Raw genomic sequence first — 14,410 nt, forward strand, 5'->3', positions numbered from 1 at the left:
GACATGTATGGCCCTTTCAGCAGTTACATGTTTCTGCACAATAATGCAGCTGCCTTCTTTAATATTTCACACCCACTGATTCCATTATACTAAATTAAACTGATCTTAAATAGACAGGGCCAAGTCCTCCTCAGTTCTGTTTACGCTCTAAGAATAGAACTGGGAGGAAACAGTTGATATTGCGGCTCCCGTTCTGGCTTTGCTATAGACAGTGTTGTACTGAACTGTTTGCTTTGGCAGCGTGCCTTATGATAACCTGAGTAGCATGGATAATACTGAAAATGGGGACTGGAGAAATAACTCATGCGGTGGCATTGCAAAGAATGAAGAGGCAAAGAGACAGAGAAAATAGAAAATAAAAAGTAGGAAGAAGAAAGAAACAAATATAATAGGAGAGTAAGAGACACAAGGAGGGAAAAAAACAAAACAAAAACAAAACCCAGAAAACCTTGAAGTGATTTGATAACTCAGCTTTCCTTTCGTTTGCTCTACTGTGATGTTGAAATTACATCTCTAAATCGATAGACGTCAGTCCAACACAGTCAGGGCCTTAAATCCATGAATGGTCAGTAAAAAAATAAAAATAAAATAACAACAAAACAAAAATAACATTGAGACGCTTGACATCTTAGGAATAGTGATGTGAAAATACTTGAAAGCCTCTCCACAATAAAAGAAGAGAATAATCTCTGCTGTGTTTTGAGCCTTTCTTTAAATTTTATACTCCTTAATAAGATTTAATTTGAAATGGATCAGTGACAAATAATGAGACTTTTATTTTATTTTTATTGCTTTGCAGTAAAGTAAAAGGCCCCAACCGTCTTTTTGTGAGGCGACAGTGCTAACCGCTGCAGCACTATGGCCATACACTTGAGCATAAAGTAAAAAGGTCGAACTCAAAGTGCAAGTCAAAGTCAGATCTAAAGTACGAAGGAAGAAGATTCACACACCAAATGCAGAACTTGAGAGCCTGACGCTCATTGTCCCCCCTCTATTACAGCTCCCCATGCAAAGCTGCTGCTGCCTATATGTCTTATAAACACCACTGTGTGATACATACAGGTAGAAGCTTCTCTGACAACCTGTGAGAGCAGCACTTAGCTGCTCTGTGCTTTAAGGTGTTTTACTGCTGTTATTCTCCTGAGTCTCTGGAAAAACTTGTAATGAATGACCAAGCAAAGGGTTCAGCATCTTTCTCAAGGTCACTGACAATACGCTGAGATTGTCTTTCAGCTGGATGCTGAACCCTTGACCTCATAGTTATGGTGTCTGGGCTCTTTGACCACACGTTCACCCTGACATTTCTGGGGGGTTTTTTGAACTGTGGAAACAACAGACCAATTCCCACTTTCACTGTCTCTGTGTCCTCCATCTAATGGCCTTAGTATGATTCCAAAGTTTCAAACCACACAGAAGCTAAAGAACAGATTAAAAGGTTACTTGAAAGTCTCAGAAGATAAATGTTGAAGCTAAACGTTGCAAGTGATTTGACTGACCATGCAGCTGTTACTACAAGAATAACAACGTTAAGGTTTAGCTGTGATTTATTACTCAAATGTGACCTGGCGTATTTATTCTATGTTCTCAGGTACAGGCCTTTTTTATTTGGTAATGCCATGAATTTCAGTCTCAACACACACTATTCAACACTGGTCCACTGGCTGAAGGTTTAGATCAATCATCTAGTGTCTGGGGAAAATCAAATCCAAATTACTGGCGTTTGAGATGTTTTCATCTAAAGGCTCCTTCTGTGGGAAATAATACAGGTGATATCCCCATGAAGCAGCCACGCCCACCTGCAGGGCAGTTCGACCCAAAGATACGTGATGACATGGAGCCCCTGTTTTCAATCACATTCAGACTCTTCTGAACAGAGTCAGGGCAGAGATGGGGTTGTTTGGCATTGCAAATAGGAGAGAAATGGCGTTTCAACCTTCTTCCAGTGTTCAGGGAGAGGGTCTACAGTTGTACATGTAGTGAACAGCCTGTTCTACACCTCTCTTTAGCCATCTGTGTCTAATATGCAGTGGTCCTCAGAGCTCTTTGTTGGCCTGTAGCTTTGTGCACACTGCTGTACAGTTTGTTCTCCGTTGTGGCATGGAACTGTTTGGTTTCTGCAGATCTGAGTGTCATAGACCAGATTACTCTTCTGCTCTTTGTGATGTGATGAACTAAGCTCTGTCACAGTTTGTTGTTGGATTTTAAGGCCTAAAATGTAAACCCTGTTCCGGACAAGTAGGTTTTCTGTGTTGACTGATGTTGAAAGTTTATACTGTAAAAAAAATAAACCTCTCTTTGACACACATATATTTACATGGATGTGCCATTAACAAGATCGCCTTCACTGAAATTAAAGCTATTTGACGATGATGCAGAACCTATATGGTGTATGCTCTCCTTCTCCCCTTTCTTACTGTACTTTCTCTTTGTTCTTTACACTCACACAGTCATTGAATCTACTGCAGTTTGAAGATGGAGAATTTTGTATCAGTGAGTGTGTGTTAGTACATATTAATGGATATTGCAAAATGACAGGCATTTTTAAAATCAGCTTTCCTTTGAATTTTAAAGTACACACACATGCAGGTGGTATGGATTAATGGCTTGCTAAATGAGCTGACAGCAAGCACTTGAAGACTCGTCTTCATAAGCTGCTTTCACACTAGTGCAGGGAGAATAGAGGAAATACAGTGGGGTGATGGAGAGAGAGAGAGAAAGGTATAGAACGAGCTAGACAGAAAACGGCAGCAGAAAGGAAAAACATATTTAGTTATTACAGGTTTCTCTTAATAAAAGTATATTTTTCAACATGGATGTAATTTCTACTGGGAAATGGAGGAACCTATCCCTTCACTTTATGAGCCAGTAAGATAAACCTATGCCACTAATTCTCAGGCTGAATAAATATTAGTGTGATCAGGATTAATGTAGTAATGACTTTGCATGCTGCAAAATCAACAGTGAAAATGATTTAAAGTTTAAATTAGTCATCTAAAAAAAAAAAACACACAACAGCAATAATGCAAATAATATGGGGAGAAACAGCAGTGGGAAAAATAAGAGAGTCAGAAGAAAAAAACAAAGTAGTCTGGAAACTCAAGGACTTGCTCTAAAGTGTGTGTTTTTTGCCCTTTTTCTATTCACTTTGCAGAGGCTCTGAGAACAGCATCACAATAACAACATTCTTCCACTTTCACTCCCTCCTGTCTGCTTACAAGTGCCCCGATTAGGTTTTCAAGCCTCCTCTTAAACAAGGAGAAGCAAACAAGTAACACTGCTTGTTCACTTCAAATCCCCAGTCACACATTGGCTGTAATAGTAATCCAGGTTTAGGGTTTGCAAAAAATAAAAGTGATAAGTAGCAAGCAACAAGGGTAACAGAGCAGCTCTGGGGTTCAAATCTTATGTGACGTCTTGTGGGAAATATATTGATGTGATGTCATGCTGCCATGTTAAAATTCTGTGTAAATCCTGGGATATCATGAAAAGAAAATTGGAATCCATTTGACAGATTGCATTCAGGGCCTCTGTATTATACAGCAACACATTAACTTTCAAAGCCTTTGTTAGTTTAGTTGTTGATGGTGTTGACTTGTTTACCTTTTGGACAGTGAATGTCCGTATGACGTATTCAGCGAGTGGTTCAGTTTCTATGAGGGTGACCTTGATGTCTCCATACACCTCTGTCTCATCAGGCCAGTAACGCACACACTTCACCTGGAAAAGACAATTTACATTCATACTGTGTATTTAAAAATGTATTACATGCCAGTTATTATCACCAAATGAGCGTTAACAGAGCGGGATGAGGCCGAGGTCAAGATGATCACCATGAATAATATAATAGATGAATAATATTAAGGTTTGTATTGTCTCTCCTGAATTATAAATGGCTACTTAAAAGAGATTAATTATGTGACATTTCAAAGAAATTGATTTAAAATTACTAGATAATGTTGTAAAGTAATTTATAAGTGCTTACTAAAGACAACCCAGGGCTGTAGTCTTACACATCCAGGTGTAAAAAAAAAAACACATGTAAGTAGATTGCATATCTGGGTACAGATGGTCGTAGTCATGAACCTGATCACCACGGCACTGGAACATTGTTAAAATTTGATGTTTGCATCACTGCTTCATTTTGTGTTCAAATGGGTCATTGTGGCTGGCTCTGTGAGACTATAAAGACTACGACCACTGAAAGACTGGTTTGCTCAGACTGCAGTTGAGACTGTCCTTCCCAGAAGAAACAACTCTTGCTGCTTGTTCAAACAACATAAAATATATCCTTATGTTTACCAGCAAAGCTCTGAGTCACCCAACATTATAATATTTGCACATAAGTTGTCTTAGTGGATGGGAAGAACAAAGTGTCTGACTATTGGAAACCACCAAAAGGCCTGGGATGTTTTTCTCCAATAATTCAATAATCTGAATTCCTAAACATGGTGTAAGTGACATATTGTAAATATATTGCAGTTTCTGTAATCAGAGCAGCAGATAGGAGAACAAAAAAAGATTTAGTCCTGGAGAACCACCTGCTTCAAATAATTTGCTATCAGGACTCTAGTTATGTATGAGTTAAGGGCCTTCTCCACCTCCCAAATGGCCTAAGGGCTGGTTATTATGTCCTAGACCTGTTATTAATAATAACCATGCAAGATATCAGGTTTAGGCACACAAACATTTTGGTTAGGTTTAAGAAGAAAATGTACCTTTTAGTTAAATAACACATAATCAGTATGAACAGAACTGAACAGCTATGTCCAGTTTAGAAGTCCTGTGCTTTCTCTCCCACTCTGCCACTCTGACCTCCTCCCTATGTGGACTTTGTCACTCTTCATGTAATGTCACCTTCAGTGACTATTTCTCCTGTCATAATTACTGCACCAATAGAGATTGAGATTAATAACACGTATCCCTAGGTGTCTCCTGGCAGGTGCAGTTTGGCTCTACTGAAGTGCAATTATGGGAGTGATAACAACTGATAAGAGCCATTAGATTGTGTCATAACATCATGAATAGTTGAGAGAACACAGAGTTCTTGGGGATCTATACGGGTAAGTTGGTTTCTAATCAGCCTTTTAGAAATACATCAAGGAACACACAGCAGCAGTAATACAGGTTTTTAAAGGGAAGCACAGCTCCTGAAAAGGTCGGGGAGAATCTTCTTCCTGACCTGCAGCAATTGTACAAGGATATATGCAGATTTACAGCTACCAGGTTATTACACCACAAGCAAACATCTTCTGCAATTACTTATGTGACATTGCTCCTATGGTGCTCTAACAACATATTCAATTTTTAGGTACTAGGACTTGTAGGGGTACTAGGACTTGTTTAGGTACTAGGACTTGTTCAGAGACTAGGACTTGTTTAGGTACTAGGACTTGTTCAGGGACTAGGACTTGTCTAGGTACTACGACTTGTCTAGGTACTACGACTTGTTTAGGTACTAAGACTTGTTCAGGGACTAGGACTTGTTGGGTAGGTCAGTGTTTTGCTCTCACTCTTCCCGATGCCAGCATCACTTTCTAGCTGTACAATTTCATAACTGGTTTTGTCGCTTAAGTGTGAAACAATCTCAAACTGAATTTTCCAAAAGATAGAGTTCAGTTTTTGAACTGCCTGGACTATAAATGTTATCAACATTATGTGAAATACAATGAAACCAGATGCCTTAAATTACTGATGAATTACTCTAATCCCACACTGATGCAGGTATTGGTCTTCTTGATCATCATCATTTTGAAATCCCTTGGATGATGAACTCACCCGTCCCACTTCCACCAGGTTGGTAACCATGACGATAGAGGCCGAGTTTTCCTGCCAGACCATCCTCCAGAAATCCCTCACTGTCTCCTGCATGGGCCCTGTAACACACACACACACACACACACACACACACACATACAAATTAGAGATATAATCATACTGACACACACAAGCAGAGCACATGCACATATAAAATGCACAAATACACACAACACACACATGAAAAACACGTGTGCACGTGCACACACACACACACACACACACACAATCAATCCTGTGTAGTGGTTCGGGGGTTTGAGGTAATGGGGTCTTAAATTTGTCAGGGGGATTTTATACGACGGTTTAGATTTAGGAGGTTGTGGTAATAGCCTTCCAGCCCGAAAGGACGACATTTAGCAGGTGGCTGCAACGCACAACCACTTGCACACTCGGACACAGGCACACATACACATTTGCATCTGTACAAATGTAGAATCACACATATAGTCTTTCACACACACTTATCACGTCACTTTAATTACCTTGTGTGGCGATGTAATGTCTGGGTCTATGGTACCCCTGTGAGACAGAAAAAAAGTGAAGCATAAAAAAAAATCTCTCCATACTTGCGTCACCCTCAGTCATAATTCTCACTTTTTCTACCTAAATGCCTGAACCTTCTCCATTTTTACTGTTATTTTCTTTGGGTTATATTTTTTCTCCTCACAATTCTTCTGACAATCCTCCCTTTTTCTTCTGCTAAGGTGATTCCTTATACTCGTCCTCCTTTTTAATTCTCTCCTCCTCCCTCACTCCTTTTCTATCTACTCCCTCTTTAAATAATTTTTCTTTCTTCTCCTTATGCCTTCCTTCCTTTCCTCCCATCTGTCAATTTTTCTCCTTCTTTCTCCTCCCATCCTTTGTTTTTAGCATTTAATTTGTCCCTTTTCCCTCGCCAGTGCCTCCACGCCTCCCAGATACATAACTCAAGGTCGTTTTCCGAATAAACATCAAATTAAATAATAGGGGGGATCTTAATTTTCCCTCCATGGAACAGATGAAAAGCGACGACTCTCCAACCAGTGATTATCCCCCTCTTGTCCCCGAACACCCCTCCTAACCCCCGACACCTATGAGACAGATAACCTCGTTGAGATGAGAACATTTATCACGTTCATGTTGTCATTAAGAGCATGCTTTAAGCATGGAGTTATCTTCACAGAGGGATGTGCTGTTACAAGTTTCATTTTCTAACTCTCCCACTTTCTTTTCTCCTTAAGAAATAGTGTCTGTAAAGACTGTCTGATTGAAAACAGACATTTTGCACCAAATTCATTAGGACTATTGTTATAACAGCTGCAACTGGAGGGGAGAAAACAAAGGGATGAATAGATGGATGGATAGAAATAAAGGATGATGCAAAAGAAAAAAGTGAAGGTGAAGGGCAGGGGAAGTTGAAAAGGGGAGGAGAAAAAAGGTGGTGGTGATGAAGGGATTGAAGGAGGAAGACTGGTTAGGAGATAACAAGAGTAATAATCACTTCTAGTACTGATGATGTCATCAGCACCCAGATAATTAAGAAGCAGATGTGTACATGCTGAAATAAACATAATAGAATTTGCTATTTCCTGTTTGAGTATTTACTGACAATAATGACCAAGGAAGATTATATTTGGAAAGTTGCTTTTACTATTTGCACCTAATGTTCATAGTTTTGCAATATAGACCTCATCACTGAGCAGCCAGGTTGGGTTTCAGTGTTTTTCTGACGGCACTTTGACAGACAGATTTGTGGGCACACATTATGCTTTTACACATCTGTGGCTTTTGGGTTCTTGTTTCTGTGTGTGGACCTGACGCCAAGAGTTATTCTCTACATCATACAAGTAAATGTGTGTGCAACTGTATTTCCAATGTTGTAAAGAGTTTAACTTAAGACTTGGTGTTAGGATTAATGTTAGATTCACTGCAGGTTTGGTCAGCAGGGTATGGAGTGATAGTGGTTGGGTTTTTACTCTCCAGTCAATCAAAAGTATGGTTGTGTGTGTGAAAACACTCACATCTATATAGTTGGCATTGATGTAGTCAGAGTGGGGGTCTCCATCCAGCAGCTGCAGCCGGACTCTGGTGTGATCGTCTGTGGGGTCAGATAACACAAAATACAACAGGCCTAAAGTTACATTTACCCACAGATCGGAGCAGCTAACTGACTGGCTGGGGAACTGAATAATCAGGGTCACAGACATGAGACCATCCCAACCACACAAATATGACAGCGCTGGTCATTCATTTAAATTCTTAAAAACACCGACATTTAAATATCCCTGACAAGCAGAAACCTGTGGTTGTGTTACTGTCTCTTTCAGTAGCAGAGAAAGAAACAGCATCAGTCTTGGTTGGGCTGCGTTTCTGACACTGGAGACCACAGATCCAGTTCAATTTCCAACCAACAGTCAGTGCTGGTTTCTCTTACTCGTGACAACCAACCTTCACACACCTAAATCCATTGATTTAAATGTGTAAAACTTAACCAAACGATTACCATAACTATGCCATATCAGAAATAGACTGGAACAACAAACTAACTAACAAGTAAGTCACAACTTCTGATGAGCTGACTATGGGAAAAACAATTGAAAAGAGCACATTATGTTTTGGTTTGGTTTGATTCAGATCCATAAATTTAGGTGCCCTTCAGATGAGCTGAGTAAGACAGATGTAAAAACTTAATATTATTTAAGGCCAAAAAAACACAACAACCAGTGAACTTGAAATTATAATATCACCAAAGAAAAACCTTTGATTTTGATTCCAGTTACTCTTAAACACATGAAGTATTTTCTTGGTGCTTGTTAAACTGTTTAAAACAGGTTAAAGACAATTTATATTTCATTTTCACTAAAGATCAACCCCCTTCCCTATTTAGATGAAAACAAAACAGTATGAAGAGAAAGGAAGATCAAAAAGTAAGGAGACTATGTGAAATAATTACCCAATGAGGCATTTCAAAATGAAGCAAGTTATTAGATGTAAGTTTCACAGTTTTTTTAATTTTTTTTATCAGGTATTAAACACTGATTCATTTAATTGTAGGTGGATTTAAGTTACAACTCATTTCTACAATGCCATTTAAAAACATTAACATATAATTATAAAAAAACGTATTTATGCAAATCCAATTTACTAGAGTAAATGCATTAAATCAAGAATCTTAAACGGTATACAATTAATATATGATACTTTAAATGAACCACTTACAGCGGCAGCAGCATGACTGTGTGAAAGTACATGTCACCAAAATTAAATCAGCTTTTTCTGGTTTTTTCCCCTTTTTCCCTTTTGAATGTCAATTATTTTGTTCTGGGATCTAAAAGCCATCCATACAATTATCACACATACTGTATGGGGCTGATTATAGCTAATGGCAGGCAGTGATTTTGTGTAGTTGTAACATGGCAACAGCAGGTAATTGCAGATGAAGCGAACATGATTGAGTCTGATTATCTCTATTTTTCTCTCTCATGCTCAGTTGGTTTCTTTCTTGTATTGACATGATCCAGATCAGTCTTAGATTCATTGACCACATTATAATGACACAGACTCTTTTTTTAAACATACAAATAAATATATAAATAAAACAAAAACAAGAAGATAGGACAGAGAAGTAGGTGAATAGGAAAAGTAAAAAGAAGAATTTAGAGAAGAATTTTGCAAATATGGAACAAGGAAGAAAGGTGGATTATTGGGCACAGGACCAAGGGGCCAAAAGGTCTGGGGGTGGCCCCTAGACCAGCGAACCATACAGGGACTGTTAACCAGTTGGAAAGTCAAACATCTACAAAATTAATTCAGAAAGTCACAAAATGAGAAAACAATGCATGCAAATCTATACAAAATCACTAAAAATGGGTAGCGACCAAAAGAAACCCAAGCAAAAAGTAAAGTAAGTGGAAAATGACTACGAAGAGATGTAAATTGAGTAAAAGCTGACATACAACAACCATATGAAAACACAAATGGACTGCAAGTCAAATCCATCTGTGAGTGTAGCTCTGAGGAGTGTAGGAGAGGTGGGGGGGGGGGGGGGGCATTGTCTCCTAATCTGTCCATGAAAAAGAGGGATGGGGGAAAAACCTGGCAACTTGAGGGGAAATAAAAAGGGATCACCTCTGTGTGTCTTTGAAGTGAAATGCTAAAGCGTTTGACTTCACTGGTTGATGCAAAGCTACATCAGGGTGTAGCTTAAAGCACACAGCTAGCGTGCTATAATTAGCCTGAAAGCTAATCTGTTAGCTGCAGGAAAGAGTTCTGGACTGTGTTGGAAAATAAGATGAGCTCAACATTTTTGCTCCAGCACTGCAGGTTTCTGCTTTAGACCTTTACACTAACAATACGGCACAACAAAGTTATATGGTTCAGTGTAAGCCAGATTCTTTTCCCCTGATTTGGCTCAAGGTCCAAACTCATTCGTCTCAAAGCGAAATTCTGCCTCTGAACAAAGCTTTTATGTGAGCAGATCTACATTGTGGTCGATGACTCACATGTTCGATTGTTACCCATTTCCTGTGTGTTTATAGTGGGGGCATAGGAGCAATCATTTTGTCAAGTAGGCGTTAACTTTTTTTGTTTTTGGTGAAGATCTTAGAATAGATGTGTGAATTTTCCATTCATGCCTGGCACAAAATGAAGCTTCCAGTGCAGTAAAAATAATCATAAGTAGCAGAAAATTGCAGAGGAGCTTAGCTTTGAACTCTTATTTAAAAAAGCAAAGGCCTTTAGAGCACGTCCGAATATAATACGGCTCTGATGAAGACCATTGGTAATAGCAGAAACAGCCAGAAAAAGGGTGCAGAGTATTTCTGTGTAAAACAACTATTTCCAAGGCCAAGAATAAACTTTCTCATTCAACAGAGAAGGCAACAACCCATGGACACCTTTGTTTTAGACACAGACCAAGCTAAATATCAAAAGCTCGACTAAAATTCAGTCCAAGCCAACAGTCCTGCAATACATCCTCCTTTATGAAGCCGATAATTTTCAGCCTCCAGGTATAAAAGAATGGACGATATAACAGAAACATCAGGCACACTGGTGTTTGGTGACGCAAGCTTTAAACGCTAATAATCCATGATCTCAGAGCTTTTCTTTATCTGTGGTTTGTAAATACCAACCAGCAGCCAGCCAGTGTGGCACACAGTCCGGTTAGAGAGTATATCCCTCATTCAGTCCTTTCCCATAAATGGTCTAAGAATTTATTATCAACTCTCACTATACAAGCAAGAAACAAAGTCTCAAGGCAATCACTTTCCGGTCCCTCCACCAGGTCCATCAGCGCAATCTCCCTTTTTGATGCATTTTTAAAACATGCTCCACTGCCACAGAACTATGCCACTGCATATAAATCATTAATATGGAGAGTTGCATATAATACAGAGGCTCACAGTGAATCCAATCCTTCATTATCATTTGTAGGATCCACTTTGAGGCAATTTATTTAACTTCTATCACAGTAATTTTCCAGCTCTGTCTGTGCAGCAACAATGGAGGCAGCATGACACCTCTTCTGCCATTATTGTTGCTGGGACAAGACTTTGTCATCAGCCATCAGCTCACTGACACACTCATCTCTCTCTCACACACAGGCCATGCATATAAAAAAATACAACAGGGGCTAGTCTTCTAGCCTTGAGCTCCTTCCCCCCCTCTGTCTTTTCTTCTTCTGACTTTGAGCAGTTCTCCCTTTCCCTCATTCTGTGTGAACCATTTTTGCCTGCCTGTCGTTCTCCTCGGTTCTCTCCCTCCCTTGTCTTCCTTCATTTACCTTTTCCTCTCCCTCTCGCTCTCTCCTGCCCCATACTGTCTTGCTCCATCAGACAGCAGTAATTACATGGGGCTAGTGTCAGAGGCTGTCATAACATGAGAGCCACCGATATGAGGCAGGAGGGAGGGAAGGGCCCTTTCCACTCCTCTCTGCCCAGGGAGGGGAGCTTCTAATTGGGCTGAGATGGCAGGAGGTACTGGCTTGCAAACACTGCAGATCTGGACACAGGCCACAAGTTTGAAGAGGCTGACAGAGCGTGTGTGTGTGTGTGTGTGTGTGTGTGTGTGTGTGCATAAGTGAGTGAGAGAAGGAGAATTAAAGACTTTTAATTAGTGTAATGCATGTGTGCACTAAACAAAGATACAGAAAGTTTAAGACAGATCTTGATGTTAAACATAAACCAACATAACACTGATTTACAAACCTACACTCAGTCCAAATCCAAAACCTTTACAAACTTGATACTAAATGCAATGTCTTGACTTTAAAGATGTGCAATTGCCAGATCCAGATCCAGATCAGTGTACTTGAACCATATATTTGTCCAACCCTGTCTTCAGCTGTAGATCTAGATGTATAGATAAAGGTATGTAGAGTAAATATGTTCACATAGACTCCTGTTAGCATCTGCACCACTGGAGTAATAACAAAGTCATCCAGAAGCTGTGGTATCCAAGGTCGAAGGGTCCCGAACCCATTACTCATTAATGAGGTCCACTCCTCTGTTGAGTCTTCCTCCCCTACAACCTTACACCCCCCACACCCACAGTCGCCTCTCTTACCTTCTCCTTTTCTGTTCTCTCTACTCTCTGCTTTTAGGTTGATTCCATTTTCTCCCTGTGTCTCATCTTGTTTCAAGCCTCTTTTCTCCCAAGTCTTGTCATTACCCAGACAGACACTGTATAGGTTTTGCTGGGGGAAACTTGTTAAATTGAGGGGTCCAGAAAAAGCCAAACAAAACAGACTTCTGTGTTTTTTTTATCTTGGTGAGATTCAGTGGGGCAGCTGAATGCAGCAGAAAGCTGTAATTTGGAGACATCAGACTGTATGGACTGAAAGCTGGACAGAGATAAAATGAGCAGGAGCCACTGGCGCCTAATGACTGCTGTCATACCGCTGCAGCAAACAAGAGCAGCTGTTTTTCGGTCATTCTTAAAAATCAAAGGTCATGATGAGGTTTTATATGCGCATCACCAAAAGCAAGACACAGATAATATACTGCAAATATTTTAATTGGAGCAGGAGATAATCTATGGAGTCATTATGTTCCAGTTTCATGAATATATTGCCCTTTTATTGCTTTATAAGGCCAGTGTCTACCCCAGATTGTTCTCGCTTGATGAGGCAAAAAGACATTTAGGGAGTACTTAGGTTATATAATACCAAAAACCTCCACTGAAAACAGGAGTAATGAAATTCATCCACCCAGCACACACCAAAATCTGATCATATGATCTATGACCTTTACTGAAATATGTGAGTTTTTCTCTTTTCCTACAAATTAGTGTCTCAGCTATGACAAACTAAAACTAAACCCTTTTACTATACAACTTTTTTGTGTATGTGAGTGTTTCTATCCTGACCCTTAAAATCATCAACACACTGTATATAATGTCATGTTGTTCCTAATAGCTGCTAATTAATTATTAGAAAAATAAAATGGAACCTCAAGCAAAAATAAACAACTCATCATCATCGTGAACAGCAGCATGACAAAATCTTTGTGGTGTGGGAAATGGACTTGGAAGCTAAAACATAATGTGACTGAAACTTAGATATTTGTTTTCCAGAGACAAATTAATTGCAGGGTCACTAATATAGAATAAAAGCCCAGTCAACCTCCTACATCATTTGAGCTACAAAGCAGTTAAAACCTCCATTCACTGCCTTTTATATTCCACTGCTGCTGTAAGGAGCAAGGAAGTGTAGCAGAGCTTGGCTGTTGGTTTGAGAAGAACGTACTGCTTCAATATGCCCATTAGTTTTTTACAATGCTGGGGAGAGACTATAGATATAGTAATACAGCGTGGCTCTAATAGAAACCACAAGTATAACAATGGGAGACTTTGGCTACTAAAATTTTGTACCTCACAGTCTTTTATTAAATGACGCCCCTGTTTCATTTGGACTCTCTCTCTATTTTCTGCTACAGTGATGGAGGTTAAATGATCATCAGCACACTGAGATCTAGGATATAAAGCACAATGTCACTGCCTTCATCACATGTCACTCAAGTGTTAAAAAGGCATTAGCTAGATTATTAGAGGCATTTTGTGGTAGTTACACTCCATAAAGCGTAAGTAGTTAGACTCACAAAAACATATGATCTGGAACCTCAACATGACAAGTTACTGGGTAAGTGCTGAACACTACACGGCTGAAAACAGGCAGAACTCAGTTAAATGCCAACATAAACAGACAGAGCTGATATTTAACAAAGAAGGGGGGAAAAAAAACTGCTCAGAGTTGCAAGTTGAAACTGCTGAACAAGATGTTTTACTCTCCTGTCCTCTGCTTCCCTCTCATCTCGCCTTCTCTTTCAGTAGCCACTAAGCAGGGATTGTGTCTGTCACAGATATACTTAATCAGTTAACTCCCTATGGAGCTCAGCTCGCTCACGGCACACACTCTGCTGTCAGCCTGGCTCAAGGCATTAGGGAATTTAATAGCATGTGTGATTGAGTGTAAGCGTGTGTGTGTGTGTGTGCGTGTGTGTGTGTGTGTGTGTGTGTGAGGGAGACTGCCATGAGTACCATGCAAGTGTGGTAAAGTGTGCCATGTTCCTGTACACTCATATATTTCAGAACTTCTTTAGGATGTGGGTTAAAAGGTTTG

General features: G+C 39.7%; 1 protein-coding gene across 1 annotated transcript in view; it reads right to left on the reverse strand.

The window, feature by feature from the left end:
* ptprt (protein tyrosine phosphatase receptor type T) overlaps positions 1 to 14,410 on the reverse strand; it is a 266,980-nt gene that overhangs the window by 15,269 nt on the left and 237,301 nt on the right. Inside the window, exons 26-29 of the mRNA XM_026307430.1 lie at positions 7,815 to 7,900; positions 6,297 to 6,333; positions 5,776 to 5,873; positions 3,601 to 3,717 (exon numbers count right to left, since the gene is read on the reverse strand). Of these exons, the coding sequence (XP_026163215.1) occupies positions 3,601 to 3,717; positions 5,776 to 5,873; positions 6,297 to 6,333; positions 7,815 to 7,900 (338 nt within the window). The remainder of the gene's footprint in view (positions 1 to 3,600; positions 3,718 to 5,775; positions 5,874 to 6,296; positions 6,334 to 7,814; positions 7,901 to 14,410) is intronic.

This window comes from Mastacembelus armatus, chromosome 5 (genome assembly GCF_900324485.2).
Source record: "Mastacembelus armatus chromosome 5, fMasArm1.2, whole genome shotgun sequence".
Taxonomy (NCBI): domain Eukaryota; kingdom Metazoa; phylum Chordata; class Actinopteri; order Synbranchiformes; family Mastacembelidae; genus Mastacembelus; species Mastacembelus armatus.